The sequence below is a fragment of the Myotis myotis genome, unplaced genomic scaffold, assembly GCF_014108235.1.
Source record: "Myotis myotis isolate mMyoMyo1 unplaced genomic scaffold, mMyoMyo1.p scaffold_m19_p_11, whole genome shotgun sequence".
NCBI classification, from domain to species: Eukaryota; Metazoa; Chordata; class Mammalia; order Chiroptera; family Vespertilionidae; genus Myotis; species Myotis myotis.
Window position 1 is genome coordinate 58,055,244 of NW_023416315.1, and position 18,615 is coordinate 58,073,858.

At 40.1% G+C, this 18,615-nt stretch overlaps 1 protein-coding gene across 8 annotated transcripts in view; it reads right to left on the reverse strand.

Moving 5' to 3' along the window:
* Positions 1 to 639: 639 nt before the first annotated feature.
* The window catches only part of CALD1 (caldesmon 1), a 204,679-nt gene continuing 186,703 nt past the window's right edge, over positions 640 to 18,615 (reverse strand). For all 8 annotated transcript variants that reach the window (XM_036328628.1, XM_036328636.1, XM_036328634.1 and 5 more), the window contains 6 exons: positions 13,197 to 13,240; positions 13,020 to 13,098; positions 11,048 to 11,185; positions 10,266 to 10,361; positions 5,073 to 5,153; positions 640 to 2,974 (listed from right to left, as the gene is read on the reverse strand). In XM_036328628.1, coding sequence (XP_036184521.1) covers positions 2,969 to 2,974; positions 5,073 to 5,153; positions 10,266 to 10,361; positions 11,048 to 11,185; positions 13,020 to 13,098; positions 13,197 to 13,240 — 444 coding nt within the window. In that variant the 3' untranslated portion in view covers positions 640 to 2,968. The remainder of the gene's footprint in view (positions 2,975 to 5,072; positions 5,154 to 10,265; positions 10,362 to 11,047; positions 11,186 to 13,019; positions 13,099 to 13,196; positions 13,241 to 18,615) is intronic.

Below are 18,615 nucleotides of genomic sequence, written 5' to 3' on the forward strand. Positions count from 1 at the left end.
ACCTGGGTTGTTAGGACATAGAAGTAAAAAAGTGCTAAATATTTTTTAAGTTACAGTAACTTAGTTAATTCTGTCACTCTAATGGACAGGATTTAGGGACTGCTCAGGAGCTCTGGACTCACCATTTAAAACCTTTATGAGAAAAGCCTCAGATTTCAGACCAAGTAGTGCTATATAAATATGCAAAATTACTAGGTAGAAACACCTTTGGATTTAAATGTAATTGCCATTGTCTTGCTAATAGTAATATTCTGCAAACAAAGGGCATGTATTTAAAGGGTATTTCTACTATAAAAGAAACTGCTTTTGGGGAAACAGTACTGCTATCTTCGGAGCAAGAAAGGTGGTGTGTGACAATACTGGGATTGACAAGGAGGATGGAGGAACATTTGATAATTTCTTTTAAAGAAGAATTTTTAAAATCTCTCTTTTCAACCTTTCCCATACATATTTGGTGAGTTGTTAGAAAAATGCCCATAATAAGTTTTTACAAAATATGAAATGGCTTTTCTTCTTTAAAGGGCGAAACCAAGGTTCAACCTGAAGAATACATTTTGCTCTGCGGTCATCTTTATTACAACCAATATAACTCCTATAACCAATATAGCACATAAAAAAAAAACAAGTGAGGCAATGGCATTTGGAGGAATTCCATTTATTGTGGATGCATTTTCACAATATATACTTATTGCAGCGATCAGTTATCAGTGAAAAACATCAAGTGTTTATAAAATTTTTAGGAATGGCAGATTCACAGAACATGCTAGTCACCTTGCAGTTTTACCTCTTAAAGATAACACAGAGAATCGTAATCAGACAAGTAAACAATGGAATTTAGTTTTTTCAAAAGATTAAATCCAAACTGAACAAAATTCTACCCTAAAACTTATTCCATCCAAATATCGGAATAAAAGTCAGGATCGATATATTCTCTTCTCAACTTTAGACTTTCTAGAAACAAATATATATACTAGTGATCAGGAGAAGCTCTTGTTCAAAAGTACAACAAAGCAATGTTATATCGCCATGGGCCTTAATTCAAACTTCGATCCATTTCACTCCAGTGATGGGAGTCAATGCTAAATGAGGCACTACATGTGGGTTCTAGGTTATCTTATCATAGACTCATATCTATTCTGTCACGGGTGGATGACGTGTGTGATCTTGGTGGTTTTCCTTCCTTTGGCCCAGGTGTGCTAAAAGCTAGAGAATTCAGCTACTCTTTACTGATTTTTGAGAAAAACAGACTCTGCAAGGCAGTCGTCACTGCTCATGTCAGCCCTGCCCTGGCTGGCTCCTCCAGGGAAATACTGTAGGTTAGAAAATAGTCATTTGGGAGGCTCCCTCATTGTGGTAGAAATTGAGAGTAGGACACTTTTGGTTAAGTCAAATGAGGTATAAGTTTATAGAACTATCCTATATATCTCTATGCTAAAACATATTGCCAAGACAGAGGAGTACTCTTTTATCATCTATTGTGAAGAATAGATGAACACTTATAAGCTAAAGTAAGATCTGATGTCTAGATTACGTGTATAGAAAGGATGATTTGATAAAGACTCTTGGGGAAAATAGTAAAACTACTAAAAGTTACATATATTTTCTGAAAGTTCAATACATTATCAACTTATGACAAGTACCAATGACTAATAAAAGTAGAAACTTTTAATTTAAAAAATGGTTTCGTATAATAAAGATGAAGGACTATCATGACTCTTAAATATTGGAATTTGCTTACTTCTCTTCTCTGCTTCCAGACATTAGCCAAAGCTGATCTTTGCATACCCACACGTGGAATTTTAATCTGGACAATCTTGTCACTAAAATCCTCGTCTTTAAATTTTAGACAAAGAAGAGACCTCAGATATCCTCGAAGCCAACCGATTGTGAAGTTGATTGCTAACAAAATAAAGTTCTCAGCAAGCTTTGAGTTTGATCCAGATGGTAGTAAAATTCACATTGGACTTCAAGATTGCTTTTCAGTATAAGCTAAATACTATGCTTTATAGAAAATGTCAATTCATTTTGACATTTCGAATCTCTCTTTTTTTTCTTACAGTTTATCTATTGGGCATTGAAGATATATTGATACCTATTCTGCCATGTCTCTATTGGCAAATATGAATATTAATATAATGTGATTTTTAATTTTTGAAAAGCTGTGATATTGGCTAGTTACAAGGACATACTGCTAAATATAATAGTCTAGCACATAAAAGAAGCTTTCTACCATTAGTGTGTTTGTATACGTGTATGCACATACATACATGATCAGGTCATCTAAAATGTGGTTCACTATCACTACCAAAGAAATCCACAAAGCAACCAACCTAAAGAAATCAGTACCACTGTCTTCTAACATCATCATCCAATTTAGATAATCATCAGCATGAAAAAAGTAATACCTTAACAGTACGTTTTTTAAAAAAGACAATCATCATTGCAGAATCTCAAATCTGAAATGCGTTACTTTCAGAAAGTGTTACAATTGCCTACTGAGATCATTTCTTCCATGCTTTATTCTAAAGTGCAGAAACAACATGACTTCTGTATGTAAAACAAAAAACAAAAAAAACCCCAAACCCCACTATGGTTTGTTTTTCTGGACACTGCACACATTCCTCAGGCAAATTTTCAGCTTGAACCTCCTCCTGCTCGACTTCCGACGTGGTTGGTGTCACCGTTCAGAGTCAGGATGATCAGTAGAAAGTCTCTATTTCACAGCATGGGTTTCTTTAGAAACAGGCTCCTGTGCAAAGGCAGTACTTTTACCATGAACTTCTCTAGACTGTGATTATTAAATATAGTGATAATATACATGGGTTTACTGGGATAATGAAAAATAAAACAAAAGGAAATTAACCCAATTTAGTAAATCAACATAAATATAGAACAGAGCACATAGCCCTCTTCGGCTGAGCTGGTCCAGCATCTTGAGTGGCTACTCTGGCTTCTTTCTTGAACTGTCTCACACCTGTTAAGAGAAGAGAGCTTTAAATCGGCAGGCCACAGTGTTTCAGCCAGATGTTTATGTCAGAAGAAAAAGAAAAAAGGAATTATAATATGGCAGGAATAAATATTCATGAAAGGGAGGATTATTGTTGGCATTCTATTCAAATATGCTCCTCTTGGTCTTTCTCCTGTTGATTTTTTTCTCCCTCCCCTCCCCTCCCTTCCCCTCTTGCCTCCCTTTCCCTTCCCTTCCCTTTTCCCTTTTTCCCTTCCTTCCTCACTTTCTTCTTTGTATTACCTTTTCTCTATCTTGATCTTTAGCCTTGCTCAGGGCATTCGGAGGCAGGTTTTTTTTTTTTTTAATATATTTTATTGATTTTTTACAGAGAGGAAGGGAGAGAGACAGAGAGTTAGAAACATCGATGAGAGAGAAACATTGGTCAGCTGCCTCCTGCACACCCCCTACTGGGGATATGCCCGCAACCAAGGTACATGCCCTTGACTGGAATCGAACCTGGGACCCCTTGAGTCTGCAGTCCGACGCTCTATCCACTGAGCCAAACCAGTTAGGGCGGCAGTTTTATTTTTAACACCACCCTAAGGGCCAGGAATCTATAGTGTGCATCCAGAACAGGCACACATGATGGAATGACAGTCTTGGCCACGACAAGGCAGGAGGGTGAAGTGGACTATGCTTACCTTTAGTTTTTTCCTGTCCTTTATTTCCTCCCCCCTGTACTTCTCTATCCCTACCCTTGAAACTTATCTGTCATTTGTATATCGTTTCTTTTCCCCAGCTAGCTGCTAAAAATCCTTGCTGAGGTGCTCACAAATATTAAATATACAGTTGTCCCCCAGTATCCTAGAGGGATTGGTCCCAGGCCTCCGTGGACACCAAAATCTGTGGACACTCAAGTGTTTTATAGAAAATGACATATTATTTGCGTATAAGCCGTATACTTTCGATCATCTCTCGATTACTTATGGTAACCAGCACAATGTAAATGCTATATAAATAGTTGTTATACTGTATTATTCAGGGTATAATGATAAGAAAAAAGTCTGTACATGTTCAAAACAGAAGCGACCATCATAGGCCTAACTGCATAGTACACATTAGCAACAATGTAGTTTTTTTCAAATATTTTTGATCCGGGGTTGGTTGAATCTGTGGTTGGTTGAATCCGCGGATGCGGAACCTGAGGACACCGAAGGCCGAGTGTGGTATTATGAATCTGCACGTTCACATGTGTTGTGTGTGTTTTCATTTCACATGAATCACTACATGACGTGTAGTGAGTCTGACATTTTGGAACAAAGGAGCTACCTACTCTGCTACCTCATAACCTCAGCTGTGGGCCTGGTGGTTATAGAATTACTAGAGGCCCGGTGCACAAAAATTTGTGCACTTGGGGGGTCCCTCAGCCCACCCTGTACCCTCTCGCAGTCTGGGACCCCTAAGGGGATGTCCACCTGCTGGCTTAGGCCTGCTCCCTGGGGGATTGGGTCTAAGCTGGCAGTAAGACATCACTCTGGCAGCCCAGGAGCCCTCGGGAGATGTCCACTTGCCAGCGGGGAGCAGGCCTAAGCTGCAGTCGGACATCCTTAGCGATGCCACCACCGCTGTGCTGGCAGCCGTCAGCCTGGCTTGTGGCTGAGCAGAGCTCCCCCTGTGGGAGCTCACTGACCACCAGGGGGCAGCTCCTGCATTAAGCATCTGCCCCCTGGTGGTCAGTGTGTGTCATAGTGACCAGTCATTCCCAGTCTTTCTGCTGTTAGGGAAAATTTGCATATTACCCTTTTATTATATAGGATTACTGTAGTTTGTGGGCTAGATCAAGGAGGGGGCAGAGCCTGTGAAGACTCACCCTGACCTCCTCCCACCTTGTGCCACCATGCTGCACAATTCCAGGGAGAGCCACCATTCCTGCTGTGTCGTATGTGAGTGGCAGTCTCTGGGTCCTACCATTCCAGATCATATCTTTACTCCACGTCCCGGAACCCTGGTTCAGGGGAATGTTACCTATGATGATGGACATTATACCTATGACAATGGACAATGGGCAGCTGACATTTTCTTCTCCAAAAGGGGACTATAGAAACATTTAGACTGACATTACCTTGGCAGGGGTTGTGACCTTATCCACGGATTGCTTTTCCCAGAGGTTCCGCTTGCCAGATACGTCTCCTGGCCTCAAATCCTAATGAAGAGAAAGCAGAATAAAATTAATATGTGACCCTATAGATTTTCTGCCAGGTCTAAATAAGTCACCACATCTGTGTTTGTTGGTTTGAATCGATTTCTTGTTAATACACTTTACCCTAGCGATCAGAAATGGATGGCATTGAAAGGACCATGAACCATTGTTTTTATAATAGACCTGGACCAGGTTATGACATGAGAATGGGCTGGAACTATCCAGCCTTTAGGGCCTGTTCTTCATCAAGGACTTATTGCTTATGGAACAGTCAAATTGGAACACAAGCATATTTAAAATAATATAGCCTATTTTTAACTTTCTGTGCTCTTAGAAGTGAATACAGTATAGGCTGGTTTTAAATACAATTGACTCTTGAACAACGTGGTGGTTAGGGGCGCCCACCCCTCCTCCCCACACCTCTATGCAGTAGGAAATCTGCATCAAACTTCTAATGGCACTTCCCTCAGGCTGAAGTCATTTTGTGTTTCCTGCAGAGTGAGTGGATAACTCAGAAGTGCATCGGTAGAACCTAGCCCCATCAGCGTAAACACTGACCACAAATTGCACCCGTAAGAGAAACTGACAATAACATCTGTGAGAACATGTGGAAATCTCGGGGAGAGAACAGTTACATAGCTTTGATTCTTTATTTGCTACCTCAAAATTAATTTGGTTTGGACAAGGAGTCACATTTCTGTTTCCATTTACTTTTCTTCCAGCATGTGCTTGGCAAAAGGTAGTTTGTAGAATATAAATGTGTTTTAACTGAAATAGTCACGTTTATTTTGGCACATCCTTTTCTCGTTAGGAAGGCAAAGCGAACAGCAATTGCATCTATCCATGGACACCAGTCTAAAGGGGCATGCTTTGACGGACAGTAGGGAGGGCTCAACACTGAAAGTGCCCTGGTTAAATGGTACCATGTGAAGCATTGCAGATTTTTTATTTTAATTAATTTATTTTTTTTTGGCATTTCAGATTTGCCTTAATCCTACTGAGTTTCTGGAGTTCCACTGTGGCAGGAATTCCTGATAGCCTATTAGAGAGCTACACCTATTTAACTTGGAACCAGTAAGCAACAAATCAGGCTGTTTTTGAAGGGTTCCACTACTTTTGCCAAAGTAGGGAGAAGCTGCCAAATTGTCTGGAAGACTGTTTTAAAGTTTTGGAAACTATAATTAGGCACATGCTGATGGAAGCTCTGGAAAGTGGCTATTATTACTTTATTTATTTGATTCATAGAAGACAAATATTTTTCTTTCACATGAATGTTCTACAGAAGAAAACGGACTGTATTTCCCTTCAATCTTCCCTATGAATCTTTTTAGATCAATTAAAGAGCCTATTTTAAGAAAATATGAACATCCAAGTGGTGAGTTGGCATTTTAAATCAAAGGGGAAAATAGAAACGCAATTACCTGACCAGACTACATTTTAGACAAAGACCCAGTCCGGGAGAAGAGGGAGAAATGAAGGCAGGAGAGGCAGGTTTCCAGCCACCCAGAGATCAAAGAATGAAGAAGAGAATTCAGCTGAGAAAGACATGGTGGTTGTTTTTTAAACAAAAAGAAAGACAAATTAGCATTTTAATTTAGCTGCATGTAACATGTAGTTTAGACAACAAAGAACAGACAAACCAGCTAGAACAGGCATACTCAGAATTGAATTCTGGTTACAAAATTACACCGAAATCCCGTAAATTCTGCTCACAAATAGCAAAGCGATGTCTCAGGAAGGGATCAGATGCGGATCAATGTTTGTTCTTAAATAAGTTAATTTTCAGGGACCCCCTCCAAATAATATTGGTTTGACAAACTATTTTGAGCACGTTTACTTCCTAGCGTGTTTGGAAATTATACAACTTGGTAAAGGATGGTTGTTCTGTCCAATGAGTTTTGGAACTAAACACTCATCTCAAAGGAAACACTAATTTCCTTCCTCTTGAGGTTTCACTGGGTGAGGACCATTTCGGTGAAAGAATCTCCCTGTTTTTCTTCAATGGCCGCATGCCACACATCTGCAAACACAAGCCCAGGCTTTCCTCTCCAGCCACATACACCAAGGAATCTAAGCAAGGGACAGGGAATAAATCCCCTCGGGTCCAGACTTGGATGGCACCTTCGGGGGCCTACTGTTGCCATTGTCTTAAGGTAACTCTAACATCCTGGGCTCAGAGCTCAGAGTCAGTATGGCTGGGGACCCAAAGGTGTCAAACTCAGAGGCCTGCCATGAAGGGCCAGGCTGGAAACTCAAAGGCCTGAAAAGGCTTGTTGTAAACAAATAAGGAAAAGAGGGAATCAACAAATTCTGGCGTACATGCTTCCACACTTCAAAAATGTGTTCAAATTACAATTTTTAAAAGGAAAATAAAGCACAATGGTGTGGGTCAAACTACACAAATCTTAGCTTCGGGCCACTCCTGTGAGGCCCCTGATAAGACCCAGGCAAGATCTTCGCTTGACCTGCCTATTTATTTATTTATTTATTTATTTATTTATTTATTTATTTATTTTTGGACCTGCCTTTTAATTAAATTAAATTAAATTAATTAATTAATTAATTTGACCTGGCTTTTTAAGTTGCATTGCTGGACTTAACCTTTGGCCAGCCAAGTTTTATGCATCTGTAGGACCCTTCTAGGCCTTTCTGCAGCTCAGAAATGTCATCTTGTTCTGCTGGATCCATAGTGTCTGCGAGTTACCGTCCTGCCTTCCTGGGTCCAGGTCACATCTTTCCCAGAGAGACTGCCATGCTGCTATTCAGATCTTGACAAGAGCTGGCTCTGTCACCCATGAACTGGGCACCAAGCTGAACGTTGCTGGTTAAGTCTACTCACACTGGCTTTTCATGTACAACAGCAACTACCTACTGCTCTCTTCCAATCTGGCTTTCACTCAGGAGGTTGCCCTCGTCTGCAAAATCCAGGGGGTCATAGGAAGAGATCACTACAAGCTGTGTGAGTCGCCACTCTTCTTTCCTTTGCCTTCTGTCCTCTCGGAGAGGGTCTAGCGACTCACTAACTAGTAGGTAAGGCAGGCAATGCTTTTGTAATTTCCCTGTCACAACTTTTTGTCCTGTCGTTTTTATGATGCTATTGAAGCAACCATCTTATATAAAAACTGCTGTTTGAAATTTTAACCCTGCTATTTTGGCTTCTGTAAACACTTGCCTGAATAAATAATAGGGAAAATAAGATGACTCCCATTCCAGAGAGGCCGTCAACTATGCCCCAGACAGAGTTGTCAGTGCTGGCTCTAGGCCAGGCCTTGAGATACGGTCTCATGGCCCCTTCCTAGCACACAGGCCTTCTTTCTCAGAAGGCCCGGAAGTCTCCTTCCAAATTTGGGAGACAAAGGACTGGAAAAAATATAAATAGAGAGAGTTTCCTCCATGTTGGGGGCCCCAGAATTTGAAAGACACATTTTTCTCTGGGCCTGCGCATAATTAAAATGTAACTCCCCTTTCTCTAAGTGTTGCTTGTTTTTGTTCTCCAGTCTTCTGTAAGACTATCAGTTACCAGGGAATGGGGCTTTTTGTGGAAGCCTTGACATTATAACTGAATTGAATTTTTTTTTAACTCTCCCATTAGGATGACATAGATGGTGATAGGCTTGGTAAAATCCGGTACAGAAATGAAATATGTCACAAATAAAATAAACACAAAAAAGTGACCAGGTTCTCTAGCAATGTGCCAAATTCATCAACGAGGAAGACACACCTTCCTCTCTTTCTCGTTGCTATTTTGAGAGTTCTTCAGTGGGTCCATGAACTTCCGGAACTCAAGTGATATACATGTATTAGGGGAGAAGGCCCTCTGATTCATAGGTTTTCAAAAGGCTCCATAATTCAAAAAGGTTAATAATCACTGGTCTGGGGCCACAAAATTTACATAAGTTTCCATAAAAAATAACTCCTACTCTATATGTCACCTTGGGTTGGGGGCAATAAAGAGCAAACACCTTGCAGGTGTGACCCCTCCCTCCTCGACTCTCTCCTTCTATAGCTTCCCTCCCCTCTATTTACCGGGAGAGGGGAAAATATATATTTTTCAATATATAAAGACTTTCTCATTGTAAATTGGGTTTACATTAGTTTTATACCTCATGTGAGCCCTTATGCAAAAAATCCTGACTATTAATTAGGTGACTATACGGGGTTGCACTCAAGAAGTGTAGACAATATTTCCATTTTTTTCTTCTTTAATTGGAATTGATAACCTCTAGTGACTTTGGAGCTTAAATATGGAGCCACTGGATACAATGAAATGGCTGTGTCGTATGTGAGTGTGCTCAGTGGCACAGAGGTCTAGGATTTGGAAAGCGTTACTCTACAGCTGCGATGGGATAGTTAGGACAGTTGAGTCTCTGCTCCTTTGGGCCCCGAGGCATATATAAAAGCCAACTTAATAGAGAAAGCTCACCAATGTACAGTAGGAGCTTAATAAGGCTCTTTATCATAATGATAAATGCAAGGCAATTATCGTATACATTCAATGAAAAGGTTAAAAGAATATTTTTATAGTAAAATAGTCACACTTAATAAATAAGTAAAATTTAGATTTCCACAAATAACAAGCTCTTATAGTTTCCAGTTTTACTGTGTTTTTCAAAATGGCTTTTCTTTGGAGGTGTTGACAAAAAAAAAAAATTATGGCAATTACTTCAACAACTACCTAAAAATGGTATTTTCTTGTATTAAGTTACATAAATTAGGCAAATTAGAAACCCATGGGTTCAAAATAGCCAACATACACTTCCTTTGGGGAATAAGTTTAGAGGTGCTTTCCACAGAGAAGTGGCCAAGATAATTTGACATTTTCATTTTCAAATTCCCAGCTGTAATTTATAGAATAGGAGCTAAACACACAGACCAGTAAAGAGTGTAAATTTGAGCGGCCTCAGCATTCTGGTTAATTACGGCCTGTGGGCGATTGTGGGGCAGCTGCTTGGGGCTGTTCTCTCTAAATCTGAACCCCCTCCTTGTTTGTTACTCAGCATGGGCAGCAGAGAACAGGAGCACTGCCTTTCTCAGGCAAACAGACCAACAGCCTGGTTTCTCCTGCTGCTGGGAGCTGAGAGATCAAGGAAATCCAGAAAACCCGGAGCTACTTACCGAAGGTTTGGGAGCAGGTGATCTGTTCCCGTCTGGGGTTTTAGTTAGCCATTCATTGATGCGGCTGGAAACCCCCACCTTCAAGCCAGCAGTTTCCTGCAAGGAGTCAACCATCCAATATTAAAGACAAAGACAAACTTTACCTGGAAAGAAATCTTCAAAGAAACCTCAAATAATACTATTGCTTGTTATTTCATGTCACCATCCCGAACAATGAATGATGGCTCGTTATAATCAATATTTTTTTTAAAAAATATATTTTATTGATTTTTTACAGAGAGGAAGGGAGAGAGATAGAGAGTTAGAAACATCGATGAGAGAGAAACATCGACCAGCTGCCTCCTGCACATCTCCTACTGGGGATGTGCCTGCAACCCAGGTACATGCCCTTGACCGGAATCGAACCTGGGACCTTTCAGTCCGCAGGCCGATGCTCTATCCACTGAGCCAAACCGGTTTCGGCTAATCAATATTTTGAGTAAAATGAACCTTAAAGTTGATATTTAAAGAATGTTATCTGGTTTGCTTGCCCCCGCACCTCACCCCAACCCAACCCCAAGGTTGATGATTAATTTCAAGAACTCAATTTAGGAGAGTGGCCAGAGCTAGGAGTACACACTGTCTAGCATCTGTGCACTTGCTTTTATGGTTGTTGCAAAAGAAAGTAAGAATTACACCTTCTCCGCTGCTTTATAATGAGCTAACGTGGTTTGCTAAAAAGAAAAAAGAAAAGGAAAAGAAACCCACCCTCCCAAATTAAAAGACGGAACTCCGGAGCTCACCTTGTTGGGCGCGCCCGCCGCGGTGGGGGATGAAAACACATTCCCTTTCTCCCACATGCTCTTGATACTGCGGACACCCTCAGCAGGCACAGGAAGATCTGAGGCTGCTGGCTTCGTGGGTTTCGCAGCTTTCGTCCCCTGAAGTGCGAGAATTATCTTTAGGATTGGTGCTAAGTTTGTTCTTGCCAAGTACTCTCTTCCTCGACAGTATCATTTAAAAGAGTCATTGTCTAAATGCCTTCACCAAAACAGGACAGTCATTTCTGTTGTAAAACTGCATTCTAATCACATTTGTACCAAAAAATCCTGAGATCTAGATCAGAGGGTCTTTCAAAAATGAAATACGCTTTTTTATTGGGATGCTATTTATTGTGTAAGTGATATTCTACTTCATTTCTTCAACAGGTACCTCAGTGCCGAGGCGCTGGTGTTATAGGGGTACCCAAAACAAGACAGTCTGCTCCGTAAGCTGCAGTGGACTTACATTTTAATAGGACAGGAAGATAGTAATTGATGACATAAGTATTTATTTCACATTTCGGTGTGTTATGAAAGATAAATGTAGTGTCACAAAGCATGCCAAGAGAGCACACAGTAGGGGAATAATGATAATATAATAGGGAGCAAAGAAGGCTGCTCTGAGGAAGTGACATTTAAACCCAGATTGATGGAAGATGTGGAAGTGGCTAGGTAAAAGGAGGCACACACACCATTCCATGCAGAGAGAACAGCATATGCAAAGGACTGGAGACAGGGACTCGATAAAGGATTGAAAGAGTGAGAGGCCACTTTATGGAGAATATCTTGGGAGGAGGAAAGAATGGATGTAAGGAAGAAAAGTGTGCATTTGAGATACTTTTCTGCAGTAGCGATTAGCATGCCCAGAATCATGCAATTTCCTGCCTGGTCCTGCTTTGTAACCGGTGGCCTGTGTGGTCGAGGTGGTCAGCCATGGTGAGTGGGACCATCACTGGACCATGTAAAGGCCGAAGCCACAGTCTTGGCTTCATCAACCCTCTTAGAGCTATAATACATGTAACCACAGAAAATAACTGTCTGCAATTTGTCTGATATTTCAGTGGACATTTAATCTTGTGGAAATCACCTCTTGAGTATTAGGACTTGGTTATTCATTTGATAAATCATTCAGATCTCATTTTTATTCCCTCATAATTTATTTGGTTGTGAATTATTTTATACTTATGTCCACTCTGCAGTATAAAGGAGAGGAGGAAATCAAATCAAGCTTATCCAATTCCTTCATAGCAGATGTTCTGACATAGAAGCTGGCTAAAATCAGTGCCTAAAGTCTACACAAAGGAGAAAAAACTAGGATCACACATTGATGAATGGTATCCTACCTTCTTAGAGCTTTGGTACTTGGCAATATACATTATTTCTAAATGTGGTAGAACCCCTGGGTCAACTTTGTGGGAAAAAGTTGGAATAGACAGAAGCATATAACTATGATCCTATAAGCATAAAATAATCAATTTGAAATTCATGGTGATTAAACTCTAGCTGGCAATCATCTTTATATTAACTCATACTATCACTATTACTGTTTGAACATAAAAGTTTTTATAGAGAAATAAGGATTAACCAAGGTTACATGGGACCTGTTTAACTACATATAGGAACATATTTTATAAGGAATTAAAATTAGAAGATACACATACCAACATATAAATAACATAGTTGAATATCAATAAGCCTATTCATTAAAAGAATAACACCTCCATTAAAGAATACTCAGGCTGAAGGTAGTAAACAATAATTTATTTAAAACCCTTCTATAATTTACCTTTATTACTGTTCTTCTCTCTAACTAGTTTCAAGTATAATAAAGCATTATTAATGTTCTAACACTAATGTGGTTATTAGACTTGCTTATTGTCCTACACATTTCTATGATCATTGACACAATCAGAGCTGATTTCTGTTTGAGCATAACCCTGCAGACATCACTCACCTCAATGGCACTGGTGTATTGCTCCAGCCTGCTGTCAATCTTGGAAACAACAGCCGCTTGATGAGTTGATTTGACACCACTGGTAAGTAAATAAACACACACATAAAGATAAGAGAGAAAATCTTTCCATACATATGATGGCTGGTGATTCTCCAGTGAACAATCAACCATATTTACCTTTTCTGCACAGACTTATTCAAAAATTCTGCTCGCTCTTCTATCTAGGAATTAAAAAACAACAACAGTTAATATTTTCAGCTCATAAACAGTGTCCCTGACCCTGGTGAAGGAGAGCACCAAGGAGTGTCAAAGAGTTTTAATTAGGGTGCTGTGCCAGCGAGGAAAATGCATATAAGGTGTTTGGTCATGAGAGCTGAGAGGTGAAGGGAAGATTGGCAGAGGATCGAGAAAGTGTGGAGAGAAATATGAAGTTCTGGAGGCAAACTGAAGGCCAGACAGAAATGGAGTAAAAATGCCTCTGAGATCATTTAAATCAGTGGTCAAGTAATTGCATTTCAAGACCATAGCAATAATTTCTTTTTTGCCTCCTGGCATACTTTAAAATTTGTTCTACTTATTTCTTTATTAAGGTATAATTGACATGTAACATTATATTACTAGAGGTTTCAGGTGTACAACATAATGATTTAATATTTGAATATATTGCAAAATGATCACCACAATAAGTCTAGTTAATATCCATCACCTGACAACATTGTTTTTTTTTCTTTTTGTGATGAGAACTTTTAAGATCTACTTTCTTAGCAACAATTTAAAAAACAATACATGCTGTTACCCTTTAGGACATGTTTTTATGAGTATAGATATACCATGCTCTTTGATTAAGAAAAACTTCCACAATGTTCTGACCATATATTTGGTTATCTTTCTTATTTGACCCTATTAATAAGAAAGACAACCAGCGACTGGGAACTATTCACTCAGGGCCTAGCCTGGTTTCCTGATTTGATAGCTGTCAAGCCTATTGCTGAACTTAATTTGCCCTGAAAGTAGAAGAGGGGGTGGGGGTGGAGTGAGACTGGGGCATAGCTCATCAGTGATGGCTGAGGCCTTCCACAAAGCCCCCATTAGCCCAAATGGGAAACAAGAAAATAAACCCAGAGAAATTGTGATGGATATACACTAGATGGGCAGTTCATTAGTCTTTAATATATTCTTTTTTTTTTTTTAAAGCTAGGAACTTCTTTTTGCTAAAACTAAAGCTACTAAATCAAACATTATATTTTACTGAAACAGCACTACCTAAATCCAGATGTTCTTTATAGTCAGCAAATATTGTTGACTCCTTATGATACCCAACTCCAGGCTGGAAATAATCTCTGCCACAAATCACCTGTCAGTATTAGCAAACAGTTGTGACCAGGAAAGTGCTATAGGTGTCCCTGAGATTATGGGATGTAGAGAATCTTAAATCTAATTTTTTAAAAAATTTTAATATAAACTTAGAACTTTAAACTAATATAAACTTCTAGAGAAAAAGTTCCCAGCTGAATAAGCTGGAATACACACAATGCACTGGAACTTTTAATATTATCCATCCATCCATCCATCCATCCATCCATCCATCCATCCATCCATCCATCCTACCTTTAACCTTGTCAGCCTTGCAGTCAAACAACCAACCAATAAATTATGTTGAAAACCTACTACATGAAGTTCAACACCCAATGATGTATTAGATTCTTTAAAGAGAACACATTTTAGTAAGAGAGACTAGTAGAACCTAGAAATAAAATATTTAAAATTCAATGCTGGTACCATATTAAGGATATGACAATGCTGTAGCTATGGGAGAAGTGACTACCTGGGGGTGGTGGTGGTGGTGGTGGTGTGTGTGTGAGGGGTTGGAGAAGGTTTTTGAGATATTTTGATACCTGAGCTGAGATTTGTAGTTTATTGTTTACATAGCTTTATAAATGAGTTTATGAAAGTGAGGGTGAGAGTGCATGAGTTAAAGGGCAGAGGACATTTCTAGCAGACAGAAGCACAGTGGAGGGTGGTACCAGAGGTGAGACTTATTCTTGGTAGCACTTCCAGCATCATTCTGAGTCAGGGATCATTTTGTTAACCTTGGCCATCACAAATACTCAAACTACAGAGGTTCTCAGATTCCACCTTCTCCTTTCCTATCTACAATATTTAATACAGCTTGACTTCATTATCACATTTTGTCCGGCCTCACCATCTATTTCCTGATGCACTCTTGTTGGGAAATTCCTGAGCTTGATGACTCTAGGTAATATAACAATATGTAAATTAAACGTTCTGTATAATTTTAACGAGGAACATTGCTTCTTCTAAGGCCAATGGTAGCAGTGTTGTCTGGATAAAACTCGGAGAAAAAGCATACTATTATTTTCTCCTTACTCCATACTCCCTCCACCACCACCATATGAAAACAATAACAATAAAAACAAAATTTTAAATTTATTTTACTTAAAATTTATTCTTTGCATGTATTATGTAAAAAAAAAATCAAACCATCACTGCTAACATCATTGAACTACGAGCGACCAGGTTCAGGGTTTTCCAGACAATGAATAGAAGTCATGAGACTTAACAAAATACATTAGTTGATACTATTTTGAGATCAAATATAATATGAAATGTTTTTCCTCCCACTGGCCTTCTAGAATGTTAACTTGTGACCAGTTATAAAAGTTGCAGGGCCAAGAGTGTCAACAATTGCAAAAATTCAATTGTAGTATATGAAACTGTTACTGTTGTAATTAGCCAGTTATCAATATTAAAATGGGAAAGGAGCAAAGGGAAGGCCAGACATTATAAGCATGGTCATCTGGGCAGCTTCACCAGGAAGCTGCAACTTTACACTCCCCAGGGAACCATTGGTCCATTCCCTGCAGTTCACTGCGGAAAGGGATCGAACAAAGGGGAAGATGGATGCATACGCAGTGAAGTCGGGGGTGACATAGGGAAGATGTTTGCCTGTCAGTCTAACCTGGAAACAAAGATAATTGGCTAGAGGGGGTGGAGCCACTGTAAGCATACGAAATCATGAAGAATTAATTGGATAAGGCCGTGCTTAAAATCCCCAAACAGAAATGCTCTCTCTCTTGTTCCACTTGCTTCTCTCTTGCTTCCTGACACTTGCTTTTTCCATGATGTGGGCTAGCCTGCCATGTGGCCTGAAGCAGTCGCATGGCTCATGGCCATGCGGACCCCACCTGCAATAGACTGCAGCTGGAACACAAGCTAAGCTAGCCAGATGCTGGACTGGACAGGGCTTCAACATGGAGCAGAGGCTCTGGGCAGTGGCGTTAATCCTAGCTCTGCTGAAGACAAAATGGGACTTTTTCACGGTGGGACTTAGGGAGATGGGATCCTGAAGGTGAACTCCCTTAATGGTACCTCATCATTAAAGCGTTCCATAATACCTCATCCTCCCGTGGGGGCCTCAGGAAATTCTTATTCCTGTGGCATCCCAAGAAGGCCACTTCTACCAGCAACAGGCTAGGAAATTAGAGGACACCCACCCATAACAAAACCAGAGCCACATAAGCTCTTCAAAGCACACACTATGGTGCAAGGCAAGAAACTGTCCGTTTCTGAAAGCATGTCTCTGTTGTATAGAAGTTTAAAGTGTTTTGCTTTTGCAAATGCATCTACTTTGACTGCTCACACATGCCTCTCTCCTAGAGGAAGTAGCTAAATGGCCCCCTGGGGGCCCAGGAGTCTGGTTGATGGAAAGACTAGAGAAGTAAGTTGAAAAACCTGGTTGAGAGGAGATATTTGAAGGAGGAGGATGGATTGTAGTTTCTCCTGAACAAAGAGAGTAGAAATGAGAAGTCTAGGCCACTACCATTTTCCTTGTGTTACCAAGACTGTCCCAGGATTGTTCAGCTTGGGTGGGATTTAGAGGGAGACAGAAAGAGAAAGTGTGGCCCTAGCTGTCATGCCTCAGGGGATAGAGCGTTGGCCTGTGAACTGAAGGGTCCCAGGTTCGATTCCGGTCAAGGGCACATGCCCGGGTTGCGGGCTCGATCCCCAGTAGGGGGTGTGCAGGAGGGAGCCGATCAATGATTCTCTCTCATCATTGATGTTCTGTATCTCTCTCCCTCTTCCTTCCCTCTGAAATCAATAAAAATCTATTTTTTTAAAAAAATGTGGTTTTCTTTCAATATTGATAAGTCAGGAACCAAAGGGCCTGGACCAGGAACAGAAAGGACACCAGTGGCTGCACGGAGGTAGCCTGAATCGAGCGCGGTTTTGACTTGCAGGCCTTGCTTTTCACATAGCCCTCAAACTAAGAATGTTTCATATTGTCAAATGGTTGACAAAAATCAAAAGAAGGGCAATATTTTGTGACACAAAAAAAAATTCTGTGAAATTCAAATTTTGGCGTCCATCAATGAAGCTCACTTACTCTACAAAGCCGGCCGCTCCTCACTCTGTCAGCTCTGAGATCTCACTTCTGTGGTAGTCTGTATTAAATAATAACATTCCCCGTGGCTTAGTTTGGATTCCCCCTCAAAAAGACCTTGCCCATAAGTAGTTTCTTTGAGATGTATCAGAACTATGAAGGGGCCCAAAAGTACATGAAGCGTAAGTGAGGTTATTTAGGGATAAAATATGCTGATTTTCATGTGAAACAGGTAATAACTGTAAAATGTAACTGTTTTTTTGGTCATTTTCGTGTGCCAAGTGATAAAACCTCACACACATTTATAGACAGACAGACAGACACACACACACACACACACACACACACACACACACACACACACACACACACTCTGACCGGCTGGAGCCTGGCTGTGATTCTGTACTGGCTTTGCGCATTGTCAATGCTTTGTGACCTAACAAGGTTGATGGAAAATGAAGGTGAAATAAAAAGGTTAAGAGTTCCTATCTCTGAAGAGTCATTCATTCATATATCCATTCATTCATATATCCACATACTTACTGAGTATATTAACTGTGCCGGGAGCTCAATGCATGTTAACTCTCATGAACAGAAAATGTATTTAAAAGCAATGGCAGATTGAATGTAGATCACAGTACTTTCTTGAGTCTGTGCTCTTTTCCCATCTCAACCCATTATTCCCTTAAGTCAGTTTTTCCCGCTCGTTCTCGTCTGTCAGCACTTCTGTCTGACGTCGATTAGGAGCTATGCTCCCTGAAGGCAGTAGTAGGACCAAACTCATCCTGGCAAAGGACCCTTCCAAGTCGCATTTCATCTCCTCCCCTATAATAGCTTTCAAATTTGAACGGTACCGTTTCTAGCTGCCCTGCTTTAATAATGATAAAGAAAAAATGATTGGCGAGTGTGAAAAACAGCATAACCTTTACAATGTATTTGCCATTTTATAAATGTTTCCCTTTCCAACTGCTCAAAGCAACGAGGCAGCTGGGGAGCATGGGTCAGTGAGATCCAGAGATAATCGCTGATGGCCTTTTTAATGTGTACCAAAGCATCTAATAACAACAGATACACATTTCCCCACTTTATTTCTCTCTTTTGCATATGTTGAAAACAAAGAAAAACTGTGAAATGGCTGAATGAAGGAGCAAAAAGATGCATGGAGCAAAGGCTTGGGATAATCAATAACTTAGA